We start from the raw sequence: 25,918 nt of genomic DNA, 5'->3' as shown, positions 1-25,918 counted from the left end.
ATATAAATGCTTTGTCATAGCTTCACAAATATGTAATATAAATTTAGATCAGTGGTCACCAAGCTTAATTAATATGATATATATATATATATATATATATATATATATATATATATATATATATATATATATATTCGAAATCTAAATTATCTCAGGAGCTTATAGAAGTAGTTTTATTATTACACACATATTAAATTATGTGTATTAATTCGGATATAGACTACGAGCTCAGAAGGAATTTATAGATTAGCGTGGATAACTAAAAAAACAACGTATAAAAAAGTTATAGGATATTTTCAGCAAAAGTAGTATTTGTATATTTTATATATTGTTGTATCTATTGTTGTACTTAAAAAATACATGATTTATTTAGCTACACAACAAAAAATTTTACAAAATTTCTTAAGAATTGCCATTTTATTTTAATAAAATGTCACAGCCTATTTCACCTCCTAGAAAAAAATTCTTATAATTGGTCACAAAGTGGAAAATTATACATTTTTATTTATAAAAAAAAGTAAATATCGTAATTAATATTTTATTGAACTAATTAGCTATTGAGAAGTGTATTTTTTGTTTAGTTATAAAATCCTTTCTGCGTCTACAGATTTCGCCATATGAGAAAATTGAAATAACATTTTTTTTACGGTTCGAAGAAAAGAACTGTAACTGAAAGAATTTATTCATTTTATTGATCAAAATAAACTGTGTAGCCTTATATGTGTTACAATCAATTAAGCACTTTTATAGCTTCATAACAAAATACAATAGGCCCTAAACATATCAAATAATAGACCTTGTATTAATGTAATAAAAAAATACTTATTATAACATAAATATAACATTTAATCAAATATTTTTTTTTGCGTAACACGTAAAGCTAAGTATGTGCTAGTTTAAATTATCGATAACCAACATTTTAATGCAGAAGTAACGTCACAAGAAAAATATGTGATTCTACGAGTTAAAACTATTTAAAGTATACTTGTGAACAATTAGCAGATTATAATATTTATTTATTGGTATTATTATAATAAATTATTTGAGCTAATCAAATGCAAAAATAAAAAATTGTGATTGTACTCATTTATTATAAATAATGTATAGGTTATATCGATCTATAATTATAACTTCCTTATTACGTCATGGAAACATACACCAAACAAAGATCCAATGTAATTGTATGATTCTGTTGTAATATTATTTACGTTGCTGCTGTTTTAATAGTAACACATTGTACGTTGAAAAGAAGTACGTGAGATTTATTAAATGAATACAAATCTAGTGACTAGAGTTCATAGGGTTATTGATAAAAGGTACCTATATTTTACAATTAACTATATAATGTAATACCTAGATTAAATCTAAATATAAATTGTAGAATTTAGTTATCTGTTGAAATATTTCATGCGTAAACAATATTGCGTTACGATGATGATAAAAACAAAATACATAGTGTTATCATTTCCGATTTATATAATGGTTTCTAAATAAAAATTGGATAATAAAATGTTGATTTGACAAAATTAAACACACATAAAATAATAATAGATATTTTTATTAATCACCTTTATAAAATAATGACATCATAAAGTTATATTTAATTTAAAGATTAGAATATTAAAAAAAGTGTAATATTAAAATAAACATTATTGATACGATATAAATAATTTTTAATATATGTATATTGTTAGCTAAAAATTATATCTTGTAATATAACTAATAAGGAAAAAGATCGTTAAAATGTGAAATATTGTTATGTTTTATAGAATAGGCTATTAAAAAAAAGTATTGTTGATCCAAATGATACAATAATATAATTTATCAATATGGATTGAATTCATATTTCTGAAAGAAAGTGTTTGATACTATAATAAAAACTTTTATATTGCTAAAATATAACATTTTACATTATAAACATGTATTTAAACTTTCACATTGTATAACAAATTATAGCTAAAATAGTTTTTCTTATAAAAACTGACTAAATTTTAGTACGAATCATAAAAACCCATACATACATGTATAATTTGTACCATAATTGATATATAAAAAACATAGCTAGACCATTAATTGAAGATAAAATAGAATATAGAAATCTTCAAATACAAATTTAAGATGCGGTATGTAAAAAAATAAAGTGAATTACAATATGTATATATGTTTGTAGTTGAAAGAAGAGAAATAATAATTTTTAATTAAGGTTTTATTAACGGTATTGTGGTGCACTCGACGATACTTTCTCCAACTTTTCAAAATGTTTCCTGGCATTTCTGATGTTGATCATTGTCGCTTCAGAAGTTATATTTGATTCAGACATAACTAGCATAACATACGTGTTACTTGTAAAACCATCAATGAACGCTGCAAATGAACTGTTTCGTACCTGTAAAAATAATATTGTAAATATGACATAAATTAAAAATGAACTCGCGTGTAACTCACCTCCATGCTTTGAAATTGAGCTGCTAATTTAGAACAAGACAATTTAAATTGCTTTATAATATTAGAAACCTTTTCAAATCGATGACCGTCTTTATGAGGTTTACGTTGACAATGAGAGATAACGAGAAACGTCGCTCTTTCAAATAATAAGACCTCATCTGCCTCTACAATGTTAGCAAACTGGTGGAGAGAACTTTCTAAAGCTTTTACATTAGGTATTAACATATAAACGATGCTCGACCAAGCTCTAAAATAATAATAACAAACATGATTAATAAGTAAATAGTAACTTATAATTAAAAATGATATACTTGTATAGTGTTTCATCCCAAATACTGGTTCTAAAAGCTGTACATTCCAAAGGTTTCGAAAGTCTCTTCAAATCATCCTCTCTCGTTTTAAATATATTGTCTCTTTGATTTTCACCGATCAAATCCATTTTATGAACAAGACAGAATATACGAGCATCAGGCGAATTCTAAAATATATTAAAAAAACGTATTAGATAAATAAAAAGTAATAGATTCATATATTGTATTACCTGGAGTATAGCTTCCAAGCACGATTGATAGTAATGCATGTCTTTATCCAACTCTCTGCTCTCGACGTCGAATACATAAATTAAGACTTCAACGTTCCTGAATATGTTGTCTTTTTGAGATGTGAAATAGTTTTCCATGAACGCTTCTTGTCCACCGCAATCCCATAAGTTCAACACAAGATTTCCGAGGAAACGCACGTGTGAATGTTCAACGTCGACTAAAGTAACATAAAAAGTATTATTAAATACATGGTTCATTGTAAATACATGGCATCGACAGCTTACTGGTAGCGCCGAGCCTTCTCGTGTCTCTGGCTATGTAATTAGCGAATATAATCGACCTCATACTCGTTTTTCCCGATCCGCTTTTTCCCATCAACAAAACCTGAAAAATATTATTATAACAATTATCACTCTAGGATCTATTCCAATGTTTGATTTAAATTAAACGTCAGACTAATATATTTTCTTAAATAAATACTTGTATCGATTATTCGATGACATGCAAGTTATGACTCATGTTTATGGCAGTTAAAGTGCATTGAGATCATCTTTGCAAGAATTAATTGAATAAACTGTTGTTTATACGTTTAAAAGCGAAAATGATGGATTTCAAGGATATATACCTTTTTCTTCATTTTGATCGTGTTATATTAACGTCTAACGACAAACAGAAGTCACAAATTGTAACAGCTAGGTGAATCACAACTATGCGCTGGAAATCTGACAGCGTTTTGTCAAATCCACCAACATGACAGTGTTGCTAATAGAAAAAATAAGGCAAATGCACTTTCGACATTTCTTCTACGCATAAATTTATTGTCTATAATATAATCTAATATATTATAATTTATAATTACCGATGTAATACAATTAAATATAATTTTTATTTTAACTCAATTCAATTTGGTTAGGAAATACTCAACAATATTTTTATATATTTGTACCGGTAATAAAATATTATTTATGTTTCAGTGCATACTTATAAAAATAAAAATAAAGGGGCCTATTTCTCTATTTATTTATTCATTCATTAGAGGCAAAACCTGGTGGCACTCGTAACCAATATACTGGTAAGAAATAAATCGTTTTGTAATAGAAATTAAAATAAAAGTATAGATGTAAAAAAATTGACTGTGATTTTTATTTCTCTTGATACCGTTATATTTTGCTGCCATGTCCTTGACGACTCTTATCCCTTGATTGGCTTTTTTTATAATTGATCATGCCCGTATATACTTGGTAATTTAGAATGTAAGATGTTTCAGCATTGGAAGCTTTCCAAATCTTCCCAAAAATATAAAGACGTGAGCTCCAAACACGCCTCGACTTCGATACATAAAAAGTTTTCTGCAAAATAATGTATTTTTCTCATATTTTCTTAGCATAACATAATGTTGATATTATACTTACATCATACGGATGTTCCGTGTTTTCATTATACTCTGATGAATCTAACATATTTGATATGAACTATAAATAATGAAAATTTGTTGTTACTGCTTTTATAATAAATAATATTTGGAAAAGTAAATGTGAAAAGTACTTAGGTCGTAATTGCAACAATCTTCGTCTGATTCCGATTCGAACGTTTCAATCGCGTCTTTGTTATCTGATAGAAATTCTACACCTTTAAATTCAAAATCTGATTCATCGAAATCATTACATTTTTCGGCCGTCACTATAAATATTATTTAAACTAAAGTTAGTTCATATTAAAACTATTTAATGAAGTAAAAATATTTAATATAGTTGTTAAGTTAAAAAATTATTGAGTAGCGCAGGATTATTTTGCGCTTCGACGTTAATCTCTAAACGACAGGCAAACAAATACTGACGCATGATTGACGCCGTCTGATGAATGCGTCAGAACGAGTCTCTTGCTCTGTCACACGCACTTATGCATCTCGCTCGCACATGTATAAGCGAATCCATGCGAGAGAAAAGATGATATACTCACCCATCTCTCTCTTGCAAAATTCTCTGATAAAGCGGTATACCATGGGCGCGTGAAAGTTAATAGCTTTAGCAGTTCGAATAATATAAATATAAAATGATTTAGTAATATTTGCTTAGATTAAGTAGGGATTGTAATGCTGGTAGTACTGATACCGGTATTTGGGCAAAAATCGACCTTCGACACTACCGTTATCAGAAAATGAAATACTGATAGTACCATTTTTTTAAGTTTGTACAATTTATTTGTTAAAAACTATATCTTAGGTGTGTTATATGCTTGAAAGCAAAAGCGGAGAATAAAATAATGCTCATTAAAGAGGATTCACCTAAGTAGTGTTTTTGGCGTAGGATAACAAAATAAAATAATATTATGCAGTAAAATAATTAAAGCTTTGATACATTTTATCTGTGGTAATATTTTTTTGATTTTTCGATTGTTCCTACACATATTTTGTCATTAATTATAATAAAATCAGAAAAGTATATTCGCTGGGTATCCATCCATCATACTTAAAGTAGTTAAATAATTTTTGACGTTATTTTTTTGGCAAAAATCATAAAAAGTACACTAGTACATATTTTCTGTTTGAGTATTATAAATATTAATTTGGTCTACAGTGACAGGGCTATGCTCGTCGAGCACGTCAAGTATTCGACAGTGTTGCCAACTGCGGAGAAGTTGTCACGCTGGTTGCCGTATGTTTTGACAGATCGGATACGAGCAACCGCGTTGCGCCGTTATGGCGCGCCATCGCAACGTGCGCTCGCTCAAATATGCGGACGAGTACGAATACGACGACGTCTACGGCCACTCGCTGGAAGAGGAGGGATGCCTGTCTCCCGGGGAGAGCGCTCAGTGGATGTACGACCGAGCCAAACCGACCCTCGCCAGTTTCTACGAAGAACCCGAAGACGAAGCCGACGCTCCCGAAGCCGGCCCAGGAGCCGTGGACGTCGCCAAACTCGCCCTGGACGACATGCAACAGGCCAAACTCATGTCTTGCCTCGACGAGATACGGGACGTCTTAGGAGACTCGATACCCGAAGAGATCATCGTCAAAACGGTTTTGGCTCACGATTTCAACGCACAGACGGCCTTAGACGAACTGTTAAACTCGAGTAACGACAAACCGACTTCTTCCAAATCTACTTGCGAACTTAAACCGAAATTTCCCACCATCGATGCGACTAAAAAGACGAGCACTCCGGAGCCACCGGTCAAGATCATCGCTCCGCCCATCAGCGCGAAACACATACACGCCAAAGGCTTCAAACTGGACGACGACCACGAATTTCAAATATCACGCACGAGAACACCGTCTCCGGATACTAGAAAGGTTCCGTGTAAGTCGCCCGAACCGCTTCATCTCTTCGACGATAAATTGATCGTTCGCCATAAAGAAAATAAAGTCGATCCTACAGTTTTATATCAAACGGAAAGAGGTTCGACTAAAGATCATTTGTATATCGTCGTGATAGGACACGTCGACGCCGGAAAGTCTACTTTGATGGGTCGACTTTTATGCGATTTGGGCGAAATCAGTCAGAGAGTTTTGCATAAATACGAACAAGAGAGTAAGAAAGTCGGAAAACAAAGTTTCATGTACGCGTGGGTTTTAGACGAAACCGGCGAAGAAAGATTAAGAGGAATCACTATGGACGTAGGACGTGTACAATTTTCGACCAAAACGAAACAAATCACCGTTTTGGACGCTCCCGGACATGCCGATTTTATTCCTAACATGATATCCGGAGCGGGACAAGCGGACGTTGCGCTTCTCGTGGTCGACGCGACCAGAGGAGAATTTGAAACTGGATTCGATCTCGGAGGACAAACTAGAGAGCACGCTTTATTAGTCAGATCTTTAGGAATAAATCAATTAGCCGTGGCCGTTAATAAACTAGATACGACCAACTGGTCCAGCGAGAGATTTAACGAAATTTGTTCTAAATTGAAAAGTTTCTTAAAGCAAGCCGGATTTAAAGATTCCGATGTCACATATGTTCCTTTATCCGGTCTGACCGGGCAGAACTTAATAGGTCCTCCTACTGATAACGAACTATTAAAATGGTATTCGGGTCCTCCTCTCATCGACGTGATCGATAATTTCAAGCCTCCAGAGAGACCTATTTCGAAACCGTTCAGAATGTCCGTCAACGATATATTCAAAGGCACCGGATCCGGTTTTTGCATCTTCGGTAGGATCGAAACCGGAGTGTTGAACTGCGGCGATAAAGTCCTAGTGTGTCCGTTGAAAGAAACGGCCACCGTAAAATCTATATTAATCAATGAAATTCCTCATACGGTAGCTTTCGCCGGCGATCAAGTCAGCGTGACGCTTTTGGGCGTCGATATTCAAAACATAGCTGTAGGATTTATTCTGTGCGATCCTTTAAAACCGATTCCGATAGTCACCGTTGTGGAAGCTAGAATAGTCGTCTTCAATATCAAAGTGCCTATAACTAACGGTTTCTCCGTTTTGATACATCATCAGTCTCTGATCGAATCGGCTAACATAATTAAATTGAAAGCTTCAATAAACAAGAGCACGGGGGAAATAATTAAAAAGAAGCCGCGTTGCTTAGGAAATAATTCAGTTGCCTTAGTAGATATTGAAATAAGTCGTCCAGTTTGTATGGAAGTATATAAGGATTTCAAAGAATTAGGAAGAGTGATGTTGCGTACCGGCGGCGCGACGATAGCTGCCGGTTTGATCACTGCGATTGTTAAATAAACCATATTTGTTGATTTGATCTATTTATTTGTTACATTTTTTACTGACGTTGCTGCTGGCTGTTCAATGTACATATATAATGAAATAATAATATGAAAACTAAATTTCCACTTTATATATAATATTTACACATTTATACTATTATTATGTGGTTGTAAAAGACTCAGTGATATGTAGAAGATTAAAATACATTCTAAAAACATGTGCTTTATTATTTTTTACACCTTTATCATATGTATAATATCACAACACAACTGCAAAACAGTGATTATTGTATAGTTATTTTGTCGACGGAACTAAGCACACTTTTTAGTGGTTGCTTGAAGTCCATATTGACGAAATTAAAATTGTTAAACATTAAAAAATATTTTTGTGTTTATTGTTTTAATCAGGGCGTCAAACCAGAAGACTGTTATTTTTGTCGGAACTGAACCGAAAAAAATATCGGTTTATTTCAGTTTGGTCCATGTTCAAGCACGCAGTCACAAAAAATGTAAGCTGTGCAAAATTTGTTAAATATTTGGAACAGATTTTAATTTTTTAAGAAATCAATTTCAATCATTAATGAACAAACACAATCATCTAGTGAAACATCCGATGAAAACGTTGACAATTTATAGCAGGAGGCTCCTAAACTTTTGTCTCGTAGACCACTTGCCATGTTTTTCGGTTTTGGGTAGACCCTCTGCTTACCTGATATTGATTTTTTGCAAATTCATCAACTTCAAATGTATATTTGACAGTTGGTATAGTGCTGCTCACTTTAAAAGATTTAAATTTTTAGCTGTAGCGAAGTGTAGTGTGTAAAAGTTAAAAGAACACATGTTAAGTTTTATAGATTTATTAATTAAATTTAATTTTAAACGAACCAAATTAAAATTTAATATCTGTTTCATAAAATAACTAAGTAAAAAATATTTGCTTTTAGTGGGAGGGATGAACCTGATGCCTTAATAATAAATTTTCAACCTAAATCTGCTCAAGTGAGATCCACTATCGTAGACCATTATTTTTTTTTTCGCTGACATGAACCCCTTTCAGGTCGTCGTCGACCCCTGGGAGTCGATATAGACCACTTTGGAAATCACGGATTTAAAGGATATTTTGAGAAGTAAAGAATTGCTAATAAAGACATTTCCTACCTCTATAGACGCGGACATTGAATTCTTGTTGAATAACTTTAACCCTGTACAAAGATAAGGCAGAAATTTTTTTTAGAATTTTTGGAGGAAAATAAAAATAAAACACCGCGATACGATACTCAAAACGTTAGTGACCAGTGATTGGTTATCCTAAATGAGTTTGCTTTTCCCTCTATCGCCTCGTCAGTGTTACCAGAGTAACTCTATGACCAAATAAATCACTCGCCCACACCAAAGTGGCGTTTACTTTGCCAAATACAACTTCGTTAATTTAGTTGATGGACGATACACGGCACGTAACGATGGAGCGAATTTTCACAAATGATTTAAAGTCTATATACACCACGGGATTTTTAGAAGGGGTACAATATTTGCCACCTTATGTTAGGTATCAAAAGTTTTGTGATGGGATTTTGGCGGACCGATGATGACGGGTGGCAATTTCACATAGATTTAGCCGCTGCAGTAGAATTTATATTAAAATTATATGGAGTTTATATTTTTGTTATTAAGATATATGCGAGTAAACGATAGACGAGGCACCACCGGCCGTTGACTTTCTGTCGAGGTACACAAGAAAACACTGCCCTCCTGTCAGTGTTACCAGATTGCCACTTAGTTTTCGCCGTAATGAATGAATAAATAAATATATAAATAGGCCCCCTACAGACTTTTAATTCATTTAAAAAAATAAGAAATATAAAATTCGAAAAAAGTTATATTGATAAAAATAGTTATGGTGAAAAAATTAATTCAACGAAAAACTGCAAAAAAGATTTACGCGATAAAAAAACAGAAGTCTGGAATATATTGTTGAACTCTTAAATTACAGTGACTTTTGAAAAGTGGCTGCCTTCTCGGTCTTCTTCGGTTCGTTTCGGTCGATACTCAGCCTAGCTTCACCCGGGGAGTCTGAATCTTCGTTTGTTCAGAGAAAGGGGCAAAAACAGACTATTTGTTAATATATTTATGTACAATAGTTACAATATTTATGTACAATAGTTACAATATTTTGATTAACAGCGATAATTCAAACATCACTAGGTTGCCACCGATGGTATCTTTCGTTCAGGTCCCTTTTGGTCTTTTTTCTCTGCACATTTGTACCATGCCAATGAAGATACGAATAAATAAAACAAATAGTTTCGTCGCACGCTCAAGGAGTGGTCACTGATAAAATAAAAGGGTGAACCCTTGTTCACTTAGGCAGAGGGAGAGAGAAACTTTCTTCAATACACTTACGCATTTCGAGAAGCACCAACTTCAGCTCGGTAAAGACTTCTACTACTACTACTATATATCGGATTCGATTCCCTGCTACAACCTTTTCGACTTACCTAGACATTTTCGCATTCGACAGCGCCACCCAATATGTAGTTATACCTGAATTACGTCTGCATATTGCTATACATCATAACTTGTACAATAAAATATATACAGAGAAAACCACCCAGCGTTTCAATGGCTGATATTCACAAAACTCGCATCAAAGCCCGAAAATACCGTATTTACACGAAAGTTGTACTATAAAGATATAAAATTTAGGTAGGGGAGATAAGAAATTTACTTTCTTTTGAGGGTTTTATTATAAATTAATTAATTAAAAGACAATTGTTAAAATGTTTATATTAGTTTATTGGCGTCATTTTTTACACAGATTATTTCCAGTGATAATTTTGCGATTATGAACATAAGAGTATTCTATATCATATTTATCATTTTACAGGTCTGAATAATAAGACAATTCAGAAAGCACCTTTTGATAAAAATATATAAATTTCAATATATAACACATTAGGTTATGTATACATACAGTTTAGGCTATCTTTTATGGAATACATTTAGTTATTAACATATTTTTAAATCGATTGAAGTTGAATTATTTGTGTCCGTTTTATTTTATTGAAAGGTATGGCAACATAGATGTAATACGTTCATACTTTTTAAGCGTAATATTTTAATAATAACACTAAATAATAACATAAAAAATGCAAAATAAAACAAATTACTTACACATACTTCTTAATACATCAAAGAATATTATATTAAATTTTACCATAAGACTAGTTTAAAAAAACCTATATTCTTGACTATAAACATCATTAATTACGATATTGCTTTTGAAGATATAGTTTCTCATTGCGAGAAAATAATAATTATTTTCCAATATTAAAAAATTGCTTTAGTATAATTATTTAAAAAAAGGTTGACTATACATACATATATATATTTATGGATATATAATAATTATTATGATGACAATATAACGTTACATATTACATATCCTTAATTTACTTATAACGTAATATGGCTTAATATAATGAGTTCTTGTGTAAATTTTGAAATGATCATTGGCGTGTATGAAATACACAGTATTTCTCAACGAATATTTTTTAATGAGTAACATGCGGTTTTAATAACGTTTAATTAACTATAAATTGGCTATAGAAATAATGATTATTGAAACTATTACAAAATCGTTAATTTCCAATGCATAATATCAATAATGCCTTTTTTATAATTATGAATATTAAAAATACATATTGCACGTCTGAGAACTTCACAATAATAAGTGTCTTATCGTCTTTTTCTTGTGCATCGTAATGAAATTGATTATTTACATGTTCATGTCAATTACAGTAATACGTACGTATAGTTTTAATATTAAAATTCATTCATTCTTCACATATACATATAATTAATAATTTACAAATGGCATACAAATTTTGATAATGCATTTTTTTAATATAAAAAATATTCAATCACAGATGGTTTACAAACAAATTTATGAATTTAAAAAATCTTAAGATCTAAATTTATCTAAATAATAATTAAATAAAAAAAGAGTTAAACGGTTATTTTAACAAATGTTATGTAACGACTGAAAGCAAGATATACATAATTTATTTATCTCATAATTATATTTGAGACAAGATGCAAAGATCAGAGTTAGTTATTATATAGATATACGTATAAGCTCATAATTTAATGTTGTGGCAATGATAAAAGCACACGATTTTAAATGAAAAAGATTGATAATTTCCAATATGCATTTAATTTGTATTTATTATTACATATATATAAATATACATAATTAGAAAAAAGACTGGAATGCTATTTTCTAAATAGTCACAAAATGGTATAATATTGTATAAACGATGATTGAAGTACAATTCCGTTATGTCAATTTGTATATATTGTAATATGTATATATAATTTATATATAAGGTTACTTTTAGTAATTTGTCAAATATTATAATTAAAAGTAAACCTTCACTCCGATAAATATAAAATATTTTAGTCATATGTATTTATAAAAATATTTCATAATTTTGGTAATTTTAGATAGAACCTCTCATGAGATCATACAATTTTAAAACGAAATTTTAAAAAGAAAATATTATTCAACCGCTATTTTTGAGTTTTATTCATTTGAAGGATAGTAATATTAAATTGCAGGACAATTAAATTTTACCCTGTATAGTAGTGCGGTACAGATATAATCTTCCATGGATTTTAAAAACATGATTAAAAATGAATTCTTTATATTCTTGACTTTTTGCAAAGCCTATTTCATAACTAGAATCAAATTTTAATAAATATTCCCAGGACATTTTGATCTACTGTAAATGTATTTACGTAATTCTCCATGTAATTTATAATCTATAGATAATAACTTTTATCCCACTACATACGCACTTTTATCCCACAAAGTGTTTTTAATACTGGTTGAAAAAACGATTCTGACTTTTTTTACAAAGGATCTATCCACTAAGTGTATACTTTTGAGACACTTTACTCAAATAATAAAGTGCTTTTACACAATGCTTACAAAAAATAAATTCATTGGATAATACATATGTTTAGAAGGTTGTTAAAAAATGATATTTTACAACAATATAAATATTTTATACCAACATCAAATACACATACATAAATACGATTTTCTCACTCACCAAAATATTTGACATAGATCAACAATTCAATACATTGACTTTTTCAGTCCATTTTATTTTTTATTTTTAAATATAATATATATTTAATATGTATATACACATTTTTAAATATTATATAATTAAATATAATATAAACATCTCTCAGTTATTATTTCACTCCAGATTAAAACTTTAATAATTTGTCTTTCACAATTCAAAACACGTCATTGTCAAATTTATAACAAAACACCAAATTGTCTAACGGAAACTTGCACCATGATATGTAAACAGCTAAGCCATAAAACGGCATAAGATATTTTGGAGATTGCACCGGTGGCAGTACCGACACTATTATCACTAATATTGTCAGTCGGCGAGTACACATGGACCAGGTCTGTCCTTTGAACTGAAAAAAGAATAAAACAATTAGTTATGTTATAACAAAGCAATTCACCTTCTATACAAATAAAATAATACTCACTTCCACCGTGCCCGGATCCGGAACCTTCAGAAGGTTGATAATTCTCATCATCGTCGGTCCAATCGTAGTGATAGCCTCCCGAACCTGAACCCGTCCAATCTTTCGTATTCTCGTCGCTTTGAATGTAGTTTTCTGGCCTCGGATACGTCGGAGACAATTGAGACATCATAAGCTATACATTAACAATAAATAAATATAAGTATAAAATTCATATAAAAACATATATTTATAATACAATACCTGTCGCATTTGCTTCAATCTTTCCGATAATCTAACTATTCTATTATCAGCTGTGTATGGTTTATGATTTTCGACGGACACTTCAGGATTATACTTTTGCAGATTGGCACTCGTCAACAAAACAACGGTTTTGGTGTATCTAAATAATAATATAAATGTATTAGAATAATTTATTAATCAAAAAAGACATTAAAAATTAGTGGAATAAATACTCACTCTCCGATCTTTTCACCATTCCAGCATTCTTTGCCATCTTGTTGGACTGCAAATTTATCATTGTTGCACAGCATATCGGCTAAATTTGAGAAGTATCCTTTCGATTTGGCGACTGATGCTAGAAAGTGCAGTATTTGAGTTTCAGGCGGAGATACTCCGGTTGACGCTGGAGATTGAGCCAACCAGGAGGGACGACCTGATCCGAAAGGATCCAGGTTTTCGTTGGCAACTATTTTTGGTGGTTCGACAGCCTCTGAAAGTTTGGCGTTGCCACATGCCCATTGGACCTAAAATTAAAAAAGTGCCGTTAATAAAAATTCATTCATATTAATATTTTTACATAAAAATGTACAAAAAATATTTTAAGATCTTGAAGCTGTTTATATTTTGTAGTTTTATGTAATTTTTATGTAATTAATTTTTCCAAATTCAAAAATAAAAATATTTTTATACTAAAATTAGACTGAAAATGACGGCAAAAATAATTAAAAAAATATTTAGGCTTATTTGTGGATTAAATTTATAAAAAAAAATGCTTGTATATATGCAACAGCATGCAGAACGCGAACGAATTACGTTAAAATTAAAAACATACAAAAAATATTTACAAGTGGAAATTCTTAAGGCAATTTTTTTCTTATTAAAACACAGACTACACCACATTTTTCAAACATTGTTTGTGAAATTCCATTGCATTTCGGCATTTTGCATCTGTTCTTCTTAGTCAATATGGGCCAGTGGCTACATCTGCATGTTTTGTTTATTTAATGCAACTATTACAAAAAATAGAAATCAAAAATAAGCAAACAATGGTAGACTAACATTTTTGGAATATATAAATGAATTTTATTTCGTTTTATATCCACTAGCACCAATGAAAACAAATGTTAAAATTCCCAAAAATGTGACATATCTGCACCCAACGAATTTTTTTTAAACGCGTACAGAGACATCTATCGGAATAATTTGAAAGCACAATGGCTCGGCGTTTGTTATACCTATGCAATATAGTTCCTTTATTGAACGTAGACTGTGTTATAAGGTTAAAGAGTTATCAGAATTCAATAGTTCAAGCAGATCTTCTAGGGCAGATCTCGGCAACCTTTTTTGGCTGCGGGTCAAAATAATTAAAATGTGACTATTAAAAAGACTATTCGTGTCAGTGAATATTTTTGGTCCTAACAACCATATATGTGGTCTAGTCGTGACATCGTAACACGTTAAAAAAAATATATTTGCAGAACTGAAATGGGTCACTTCAAATCATCAAACGGTCACTTGGTGACCCGTGGGTCATAGGTTGCCGAGCCCTGTTCTAGGGACTACTTGATGCAAGACTATAAAGCATAGGACACGTATATATGTTACAGTGAATGTGTATTACAATTGAAATTACATTTTTATTAGTATAATTATAATTAACCAGTTAAAATGTATCAATTGATTTACAATTTAACTGCCTAGTATTAGTAAACGGTATTGTTTACAAACGGATGATCCGATAAGCGTATTTTCATAGAATTGTGACGTCATATCATTCGACAAAATACAATATTAAAAATAAATTAAAGCAAATCTAGGCCTAATCTAATCTAAAACTATCATTCATACTTTGATGGCCGTTGGGGCTTGCAAATCGACTATGGCTGTCGCCATCCGGCTCCTTAATACACTGGCATTGCACATTGACATGTTTAATGTCAGCTATGAGAAACTGGTCCGGTTTGTGTAATTTAATTTTGATATTTTATGATTTTTTTGTTTCCTTCTTTATATGTATACTTTTAATTATATATTTTTTTATGTATTAAAATTAAACAATTATTGTTTTTAATTTGCTCTTAATTTAATTTAAATAAATTAAGTCGTTTTTAATTCGTTTAGGTTAGATTTGGCTATGAACAGCAAATGGACGTTTCGCAACTGTTAAATTGAGTTTCAACGACATTTTAGAGTAGCATATAATTTCACTAGCGCCTATCATTATTATCAATTATATTTTCGCTAGTAGACATGTCTACCGGTGAAAATATATTCGGATATAATTTCACTGAAACGCCAGTGAAAGTATAACTTCACTGGTAATAAACTTTCACTGTAACGAAATTTCAAAACTATTTATAATTAAAAACTTTTTTATGTTTTTCATGAGTAATATATATTGAAAAATATATTTTTAAATGATATTATTGCCCATTACAACGGTTTACAACTTTCTTTTAGTGTTTTTACGTATTGTATCATATAACTGCATCTCATTAATTTATTTTATAATTGTTTTTCTGTTGTTATAAAACATATCAACTGCAATTTATAAATATTTAGGATTAAATTAAATTAAAAATAATTATGAATACGCTATATTATATGTGGGCAATAGAGGTACTAGCTTTCGGTTAATTAATACTATTTTTAAGGATATTCAAATAAATTATATATACTACATATTTTTTATTATATTAGAGACAAAGAATGTTTCAACAGAATGCAGATACAAATGTTAGTAATGGATTGGAATTCTAAAGATAAGGATGAGAACATATTGTTTAGTTGGCTTTCTTGCTATTTACTTACTGATAAAATAACTTCATCAATAGTATATGTATCTAATTCTTTTTATTTATTTTATAATTAATTAGAATTATGACATGAACATTATATCATTTCATAATTAATTATAAATAGCGCATCAGCAATCAATCATCGAAATTATAATAAAAATGCAATAAAAAGTTTGAGAGTCCCTAGTGTGGTGGTAAACATCAATAGGACCGTCAGGCAACCCAGAATGTTACAAACAGCGTCCGCTCGAATAAAATGTTAAGAAATTAAAAATATTTTGGAACACAATCGTTTGATAAATGATATAGGGACAGTCACAAAAAATAACACAACCCCTAAGACATGGACAGGGTGATCTTAAATACGCTTAAATACCTTAAGTATAACTTTTGGGATACTTAAATAGAGTTTGCTCACTAGGTATGGAACTACTAAAAACACAATAATCGTAAGAATCAAAATAAAAAAAATTGATGAAGGGAGCATTAAAATAATATTTGTTTTAGGTATTCAAAACCGCAAATACCAGTCATTAGGAGCACTGCGAATGAGTTAACGTACAAAGATAATAAATTCAACGTTATTATATAAACAATCCGTGACAGATAAATACGATTAATACGTTAATTATGTCATGGCATAATGTATATTCAAGGTTCAATCCATAAAGCTGTCTCACACTTCTTAAACGCCTTGTTGCCAAAGAGCACCGAACGAATCGAATCGGTGTCGTAACTCACGCGTAAACCTATATTTTGGGCATTATATCACTTTGTTATGGGATGCGTTCACAAATAGGCAGAGGGCCATTTATGTGTGCCATCCTAATAATATAAACCCGTTTTTACTACCTGTTAAAACGTATCACACACCGGCACCCCAAATACCCATATTTACAAAACATATTCATTAACCGAAGCCGGCATTCCAGATAGTCAAAACTGGATGCTTGGACTTAATTATTTATGACTTTAATATGTGCAGGAAGAAGGAAGCGACCTTTTTGTGTGTGTTTTTTACGATTCTTATCAAGAAGGGTTTGTATATTTATTAAGAAGAGGGGTCGAGGAATGAAAAAATCAACTCCACCGGCGCGGAAAAACTTTTTCGGCCGGCGCGGTGTACGTAAAACTTTTAACGGCTCGGTAACAGTACAATTTAATTATAATCGAAGTTCAACAAAGTTGAACAAGGTTTTTATCTATGGGACTAGATATGTGTTTAGAAACTTGGTGTAGTTATTTATGTTTTTGAGATGAAATTGAGTTAAATTTATTTGTGAAGTAAGTATACAATTTATCTAATCTTCTCTCCAGAATATTATTTATTCAAATTTAAATATTTTAAGAATACAAATTAAATATTTTAACTATACAAATTACATAGTATTACGACTTTTCGGCTTTTTCAAGGGGGGGGGGGCAAAAGTTGGCCATTCAGTGGTCGTTCTTTTAATATTTCGATTTCATTATGAAGCATAGTATTTTACTAAATGCTTTTTTATGGCCAAATTCAAGAGTGGGGGGGGCTAATGTCCTACCTGCCCCCCAAATAATGTCCCTGTTTAGAATCGACGTCAAAAGCAACAAAATCGTGCCGTCGCAGTTTAAACGCTCGGTTATCTAGCATTTATATTAAGACTTTTTATAATCGACATATTCTTAGAGTCAAATAAAGCATATCTAAACCAAATTTTGACCAAAAGGAGAGCGCAAAAAACAACTATCTCTTCTCAAAAGTAAAAAATTCACGGCAAAAGCAATAAAATCGTGCCGTCGCCGTCGCAGTGGGAACGCTCGTTACCGAGCGTTCCCACTGCAACGGCGCCGACACGATTTTATTGCTTTTGCCGTGAATTTTTTACTTCTGAGAAGTGATAATTGTTTTTGCGCCCTCCTATTGACCAAAATTCGATTTGAATATACTTTGACCAATACTTTCTTATTATAAGTGCATAGTAATACAGGTAGCTCTCTAGTTTTGCACAATTCGCTATCTCGCACATTTTTAAAAATTAAATTTTTTTTAAAAAATTCGATAATGCAAAAATTGCTCGTCTCCATGCACATGTTAAATTTTGAAAAACCATAATAAAATTAAGGAATATGTTAAAAATTGTGGAAACTGTGGCGACTGTCGACCACCATGAATAGTAACGCACAAAAAAATGGCAATTGTCTCATTGTTAATGCCCGTAACCAAGAATGTTCACCATTAACAATGAGACAAACATCCATGGCACAAGAGGGATTTCTTTTGACCACACAACACGGGTCGTTAAGAGAATCCCTTTTGTGACTAAACGGTGCGGATGCAATTAATCATCACAACAGCAAACCCTTTCCGTAGAATTCGAAAGTCGGAGCAAGCAAAAACTCGCTTCCAAATATGCAACATCCGATTTCTCGAATTCTACGAAGCGACTCCAGCGATTGGCTAGGAGATCGACGCACAAGCGTGATTGGCCAGCAAGGGTGCATCCCCTAAAAGAATATAAGCCCGGACTCCGACGAGGAGACGGCAGTTGATCCGAGTTGATCCGCAGTGGACGCAAGACCTTGGCAGAGAGCCCAAGGACAATCCACGAGAGACGAGAGGCACGAGACGCCAGAGAGCAACCAGCTACGCGCCTCCACCTGACACTCCTGACACCTGTCGCATGCAGCTTGAGCCATCCTGAGCATCATCAACTGCACGAACTCCGACATCACGAGAAACGTCACGCCATATTCGTCCATTAACAAACTTGTAAATATAAAATAATAAACAGTCTAATAGGATTCGACCAGGAGTCTCATTGGCCGCGAGGTCAACCACCCCTAGGGTTACGCACCCTAAAAAACATATCTTTAAAGATTGTTTCCAAAATACACGGCATATTGATGGACGAAATGGAAAGATCTTTGTCATCATGGATTGATGAGCAATGTCAAAACGATGTCCCTCTGAGTTTTTCAATTATTCAAAGTAAGGTTCTTAGTTTGCATGAAGGTTGGAAGACTAGATTAAAAGAAGATTCTAGCATGGTGTTTCAAGCAAGTAATGGTTGGTTCGACAAATTTAAAATAAAGATATTGGAATTGATCAAAAAAACGTTGGACTACCTCCATTATTAAATGATATATAATATAAGCTAAAACCCTGCCATACTTAATCACTTCTGTCAGGACTTCCATTAAAACTTCTTACAATTACTTTCATCAAGACTTTCACTCAAGGTTTGATTACATACTTCACTTCGCTTACGGCCTAAGATAACGCAACTTCGTCGAATAGACCAAGATTATATTTTTATTATTATTAATATTATTAAAACTATCATGCCTGCACTACACTCTCTGGAAGTTGGCCAAGATTGGCCAAGGACAGAGTGGGTTAATTCGGTCGAGTTCGGTTCTGCCTGCTCTAAAATCTCTCGGAAGTTGTCCGAGGTTACCGAGAACGGGAGGTAAAGTGGCCTCCGAACATTTTCGACATATTTTCCGAGTCAAAGGGACCGAAATCGGAGCTACTCTTTCGAGCGCGAGCGGTGAGATACTTCCCCTGTCGCTCTCTTGCGTGTTAAGTGACGAGAGTGAGGGAGATAATGATATGGTGGTTTGCAAACTGAGATAGAACGAGTAACTCGCTTCAATTTCAGTATGCGCGTAGGCGGCCTATGGTTAGCATGCATGACGAGCACTGCATCGTAGTCACTTGGTCAAGTTATAATACCACATGCTACAGTGGGACGCATGTTATAATGTAGCGAAATTTTAATAATACGACAATTTAAAAATTGCGAGTATTTGGCACTTTTTTCGATCGCGCGCAAATATGACGGCTGTACGTGACAGCAGCCGCCGTCCGAACGTCATGCACGTGCGAAATTCGCGGGCATATGAAATCTGCGATTGTGTGGGCGCTTACCCGAAGTCGTAGATCTCGGTCTGACCGAGAAACCCAAGCTATTCGATTTTGTACATCCAAGCAGTGACCTCTTATCTCCAAGAATTCAGTTTGATCTTCGATTTTCGAATTCAAAAATAGATTTTTTGCCTGATACAGTTTTACTATTACATAGAATTTATCGATTATCTTAAACCAAAAATCGGTAATAATATTTTCTATTTATTAATATAACGAAGTATTACTATTAAATACAATTTATAAAATATTTGTTTAAATCACATTTTTTACTTTATTTTATATAATGTTTAATATAATTGGAATTACGTCAATCTAGAGTTCTGAGAATTATTATATTTTTAATTTTTAACGAAAACGTTATTCTTAAAAATATAATTTTAATGGCAATATTCATTAAAAAATACATTTAAATGTCCTTGTACTCACATAGGCGGTAATAACGTGGAATGCTTTAGCGTCATTAAGATCGTTAAAATTCTACGTTCCCACGTGAGACAATCCAGCATAATAAATAAATCCTTCAAGATTCCATTCGTACAATTGAACACGGCGTCAAACACATCTTTCAGATTGTTTTCTGTCATGAGAAAAAAGAAACGTCAGTCGGGAATGAAACCGTCCGGAAGAATTCTTCTACGAATGGCCCGGAGTGAAAACGGCGATTATCGTACTTATGTACATTCATATGTATCTACATATGTACGTACACGTTACGTATGTAAATGTCCATATTCATATTCAACAGTCGTAAGCCTGAAATGAGGGAGTACTAAATAAATAACGCAGGTGACATAGCGCCACAAAAAAACAACAACAAGAGGGACCGAGGTGTTCCCTGCGGTACAAAATATTTATTCATCTCATATAAATACGTGAGAGTCCATTGAAAAGTTCATAATCGCATTAAGCGGCGATAAAACCTTCCAACACGCTGTATACAATCAGATGTAGTGTACGACACGTCGGATTTTGTCCTGTATTTACAATCTAAAGGAGATAAAATCCTCGACGTGAACAAGTTAATTTTATATCAATTTTACTCGTATCAAATATACGAATGCTTTTAGTAAAAAATATGTTCTACGGAATAAAATAAGTACACTTTCCATGTATCATATTACAAGAGATATTCTTAGATCATTTTATTTTACCTTGTAGTTAGTTGATGCGAAAGATGAATGGTTGTATAATACATATCTTGGAACATATTTTTTTTATCGTTAGAACTTGAGTTTCAGTTGTGTAACATCATCAAATTTATAATTAAAAAATAATTCAATTCAATATTGTATTAATTTTAAAAAGGAAGTATTGCGACTACAGCGGCTAAAACATATATTTAGTGTGCGGTGATAGTTTTGAATTTATTATTTTTGTTTTAATGACTGCGGGTCATTGAATGCCACTGATCCTTCACATTTATATTAATATAAATGAGATCCCTAGGGAATTAGCCACATTAATTAAATTTTTGAATATTCGTTTTTAACTAATTAAACCTTTGATTCTGAAATGTGCATGAAAACGTTTATTATTCATAATTAAAATAACCGATACGATCAATGCCTGCTTTTAATTTGCACATTAAAAGCCGATCTCTGTTTATTAAATTTTAATTATCCTGCGCTAAAAATTAACGTCAAATAAATAATTAGCCACGTGAGGTGGCTAACAAAGTATACCCTCGTGTACACAGTGAGATGGACATTTTGTGATTATTATTTACTTTATCGTTCGCAGTAAAAGTTGTACGTGTTAAATCTTATCCGTTCGCGCCGACGCGGAAGGTTTTATCGCCGCTTAATACGATTATGAATTTTTGAAAGGACGCTTAAGTATTTATAAGGGATGAATACATATTTTACGCCCGCAATACAGTTTCGTAATATATGTATATATTTTTAAATTTAAGATGCGCAAGCGGAGGTGGTAGTAAGGTCGTAAAATAAATGAAGAAACATATGTTTCAAGATTGAGTTTGCAGATTGCTTATAGAGTGTGTTGAATTTTGACCAGAAAATTTTGGTGGTGTTGGGTAATAAGCATGTGATCACTTAGGAGAGCTCTCATGATTAGATCAGATTAAAAAATCTGTGAGTGAACATTTGTCATTACTAAATCATTACTGAAAAGCTTAGCTGTGCGATGTCTTTAATCGAGATGAAGGTAATTACAGAATTTATTTAAATTGTGTAGGGATAATAATTGTATACTAATTTCCCAAAAGGGTTACAATAAGCGCCAAATTAAATTCCGATCTGATTAGCGAATCACTACGGCAAACTTTGATAAAGAAGAGTAGAGGAAAGCTGAACGCTCGACCTTTACTTCATGAAAGACTATACAGATATTTTAACAAGCGAAGTTTTCGCAAGCGCTTGGTGAGAATTACATATTTTAAGAAATGAAAGGGACAATAATTTTCTTTCACCTAACGAAGTGAAAATAGCGATGCATGAAATAGTACTATTTAAAAGTTTCTTGTTGTGAAAATATATAGCCACTAATGAGAAATATTAATAAACAAGAATTGCTAGCATCAATCGATTTTTTTTTTGTAAATACAATAACTGGCGTAGTTTAATTGTAAAAATATCCTTATAAATATTTTGGATAATGCGTGGAATAAACTTTTATTTAAAGCTCTTTTTCGTAGCATTTAAGTTTGTTGCCCGTAATTTTAAATTAAAATAGAAAGGGTTTGAAATGTACTTTATTATAGGTGAATTTATTTTTTTACATTACATTAACGAGAGTTATGGGATGTTATAAGTAATGTATTTAGTTGAAAGTCATGGTTTCAAATACCACTTAAATCTACGACGTTTTTCAATTTATATTGTAACTGGGAGATCGGAATTAGCAATTTCTATCGATTCAGATTTTCCTAATCTCATGGATAAATATTGTAAGCCAAGGTAGATTGCTATGCTACAATAAAAAATATGTATTCTTAAAATAAAAATACAGACAAGATTTACATAATAAAAAATCAGCGGTTATATGAAAAAAATATACAAGGAATAAATTACACAGAAAAGGATTAAATTACAAATAAAAGAAAATACACACGCAATAAATTTTAAAGCAAAAATGTACATTTTTTCAATGAACAAAACTTTTTTTTGTGTATTTAATATACACATAAAAAAGTTTATTAGGTGTTTTCCGTTTTTTCCGTTTAATTTTATCCTTAAATGAACCGTGTGAAAATAATTTTTAAAGTGGCAAAAACAATGTTTAAACACTTAAGTTCCAGTAAGAAGAGAGTCGGATTTAAAAAAAATCCAATTACACCCTTAAATCGCTAAAAAACAAAATTAGCCATTGCAGCGAAAGTGTGCGATCACAAAACCTCTCACAAGATAACCAATCGTATACAAGTGATTCGGGATTATATCGGGATTCGCTTTCGACAACACTTATTCAAGAACTTCCATTTGTTCTCCCTAATTTAAGCACACGAGAATTTGTCTGAACTAGAAACCAAGTGACTAGATTGCGTAAAATATAATTACAATGATCTAATAATTCCTATATTAAAAAATCTCAGGAAATTGTCCCATATTATCCTCGTATAAGATAAATATGGAACGTAGAGACGTTGTACGCCACTATTTGTTAACAAATGAAAAATGTGATCACTTTAATTATACACTTGCATGGTTTTTGTAAAAATACAGTTTCATATATTTTATTTTTAACAAAAAAAATTCTCATCGGGCTACTTTTAAATGCGCCATTGTGAATTATTTAAAGAGAAACAGTAAATCGTCTGCACTTTGCAATGATTTTAGCATACATAGAACAATAATAAATTATTGTTCTTCAAAATAATATATAATTAATAATATAAAAAATGTAAAATATGTAGTACATATGTTTGCGGACGACATTTTAATTTATTACATAATGTTAAAGTAGTTGTAGTAATAATTAATTAAGTGTTAATTATCATATTGGTTTAAAGAGCAGTAAAAAGACCTGTTTTCAGTATTTATTACCCATTGGATATAATATTTCTATAACATACATAATTTACTTTTAAACGTGTTACTCTAATCCTAAATAAGTGTATATGCCAACGATTGATAACAATCATAATATAATATTTTTCATGTGTGATTTATAAAAACAGTCTCGCAGAAACAGTGCAATGAAATAAAACTATTTTGAACCGAGATTCTCACGCTAAATAGGGAAATAGAATATCATTTTAAATAGGTGTTATATATAAAATTCTGGATCTAAAAAAATTTTAGGGAGCCGAAATCGTGAGTAAAAAGATGAAAATGTGCAATAATATTGACTTAACTTTATTACATAACATATGGGTTCAGATTTTTCGTACAAACTACTTTAAAGTTTGAGAATCCTAGGGGTGTGATGACTTCGTAGCCAGGGAGACTCAGTTTGGACTTATACGAAGACCTGCAACTGGTCGGTCAACAGTCTTCTCGTCGACCGACCTCGAATATCAGCTGATCTGGTCTCAACTCTGCTCATTTAAACAGCTGATATTCTCCACTCACTGAACTTAGATTAGAGCAAGACTTGTTTCGAGCTGAGGACGTTTTGATTCTCACTAACATCCGCTTGAACGAAGACACAGAGAGTAAGAACAATTAGTTATGTATATTAATTTTAATCTTATGCGGCAAATAAATATATACAATCCCATCAAGTGTTTTCACTGATATAAATTTAATTTTAGGATTTTTATACAATAATTACCAGCTTGTTTATTGATGCAATCAAACTATTATGCCTGCACTACACTCTCTGGAGGTTGGCCAAGAGAATATAGTAAGTTCTGTTCTGCCTGCTCTAAAATCTCTCGGAAGTTGTCCGAGGTCACCGAGAACGGGAGGTACACAAACTTTTATAATTATCAGTAGCGTAATTTTAATAATATGACAATTTAAAAATTGCGATTATTTGGCACTTTTTTCGATCGTGCGCAAATATGACGGCTGTACGTGACAGCAGCCGCCGTCCGAACGTCATGCACGCCGCGAAGTTCGCGGGCATATGAAATCTGCGACAGTGTGAGCGCTTACTCAAAGTCGTAGATCTCGACCGACTCAAGTTATAGCTTCGGTTATGACAACTTACAGAGAGTGTAGTGAAAGCATTATATGAAAATAAAGTTCATTAAAAAAATCATGTGATAATAAAATTCATTGTTTGTAATTGACTTATTGCTCATAAATTGCAGATAAAATCTGCATTAAACTAAATAAAAATGAGCTACTTAAATAACAGATTCTTAATAGATAAAAATGGTTTTCAATCACACATGAATTCCCGTATATAATATTTTATGTTTTTTATAAGCTTGAAACTAGTCAAATGTGAGGTGAAGAATAAACCTCGATATTCACCCAATTATGTAAATATAAAAACAATGGCATAAAAAAATAACATAAGATATACTTTATATTTATAAAACTTGAGCAGTGTATTGGTATATTTAAATATTTTAACCAGCCTTAAATGCTGAATGTAAAATCATTCAAATAAGGCTCGAAAAGATACAATACAGCATTTTTTATTCAAGATCCCACTCGGCGCCCCCAAGCAAAGTTAAGTGGACAGTAACTTTTAACTGAAATTGAATCAATTCGTTTACGTTGTCATAATAACGCAGCGAAGCCATATTAGGACGATATTTAAATTCGCACTTGATTATGCGCCGAAAATTGACGAAAAACAGTATACCCAGTCTGTTTTGCATTATCATAATGCGGCGC

The 25,918-nt window shown here is 31.9% G+C and overlaps 3 protein-coding genes across 3 annotated transcripts in view; 1 reads left to right on the top strand and 2 right to left on the bottom strand.

Annotated features, from left to right (window-relative positions):
* Positions 1 to 1,539: 1,539 nt before the first annotated feature.
* RagA-B (Ras-related GTP binding A/B) lies at positions 1,540 to 3,755 on the bottom strand. Its single transcript, XM_088195657.1, has 6 exons — positions 3,613 to 3,755; positions 3,272 to 3,371; positions 2,987 to 3,204; positions 2,757 to 2,923; positions 2,446 to 2,692; positions 1,540 to 2,386 (listed from the first exon to the last, which is right to left on the bottom strand). The coding sequence occupies exons 1-6, from the start codon at positions 3,622 to 3,624 to the stop codon at positions 2,210 to 2,212; spliced, it is 921 nt and encodes a 306-aa protein (XP_088051783.1). The 5' UTR covers positions 3,625 to 3,755; the 3' UTR covers positions 1,540 to 2,209.
* A 1,810-nt stretch (positions 3,756 to 5,565) lies between these two features.
* HBS1 (translation elongation factor EF-1alpha (GTPase) HBS1) lies at positions 5,566 to 7,880 on the top strand. The gene has a single exon (XM_088195656.1). It carries the CDS (start codon positions 5,686 to 5,688, stop codon positions 7,678 to 7,680), a length of 1,995 nt encoding a protein of 664 aa, XP_088051782.1. The 5' UTR covers positions 5,566 to 5,685; the 3' UTR covers positions 7,681 to 7,880.
* A 5,049-nt stretch (positions 7,881 to 12,929) lies between these two features.
* Positions 12,930 to 25,918, bottom strand: part of dally (division abnormally delayed protein) — a 217,380-nt gene continuing 204,391 nt past the window's right edge. Inside the window, exons 4-7 of the mRNA XM_088194287.1 lie at positions 13,695 to 13,981; positions 13,479 to 13,617; positions 13,239 to 13,410; positions 12,930 to 13,163 (exon numbers count right to left, since the gene is read on the bottom strand). Of these exons, the coding sequence (XP_088050413.1) occupies positions 12,994 to 13,163; positions 13,239 to 13,410; positions 13,479 to 13,617; positions 13,695 to 13,981 (768 nt within the window). The 3' untranslated portion in view covers positions 12,930 to 12,993. The remainder of the gene's footprint in view (positions 13,164 to 13,238; positions 13,411 to 13,478; positions 13,618 to 13,694; positions 13,982 to 25,918) is intronic.

Source organism: Plectrocnemia conspersa, unplaced genomic scaffold (genome assembly GCF_051122295.1).
Source record: "Plectrocnemia conspersa isolate PC_06_02 unplaced genomic scaffold, ASM5112229v1 ptg000010l, whole genome shotgun sequence".
Taxonomy (NCBI): domain Eukaryota; kingdom Metazoa; phylum Arthropoda; class Insecta; order Trichoptera; family Polycentropodidae; genus Plectrocnemia; species Plectrocnemia conspersa.
This window is presented reverse-complemented; position numbering and strand designations above follow the sequence as displayed.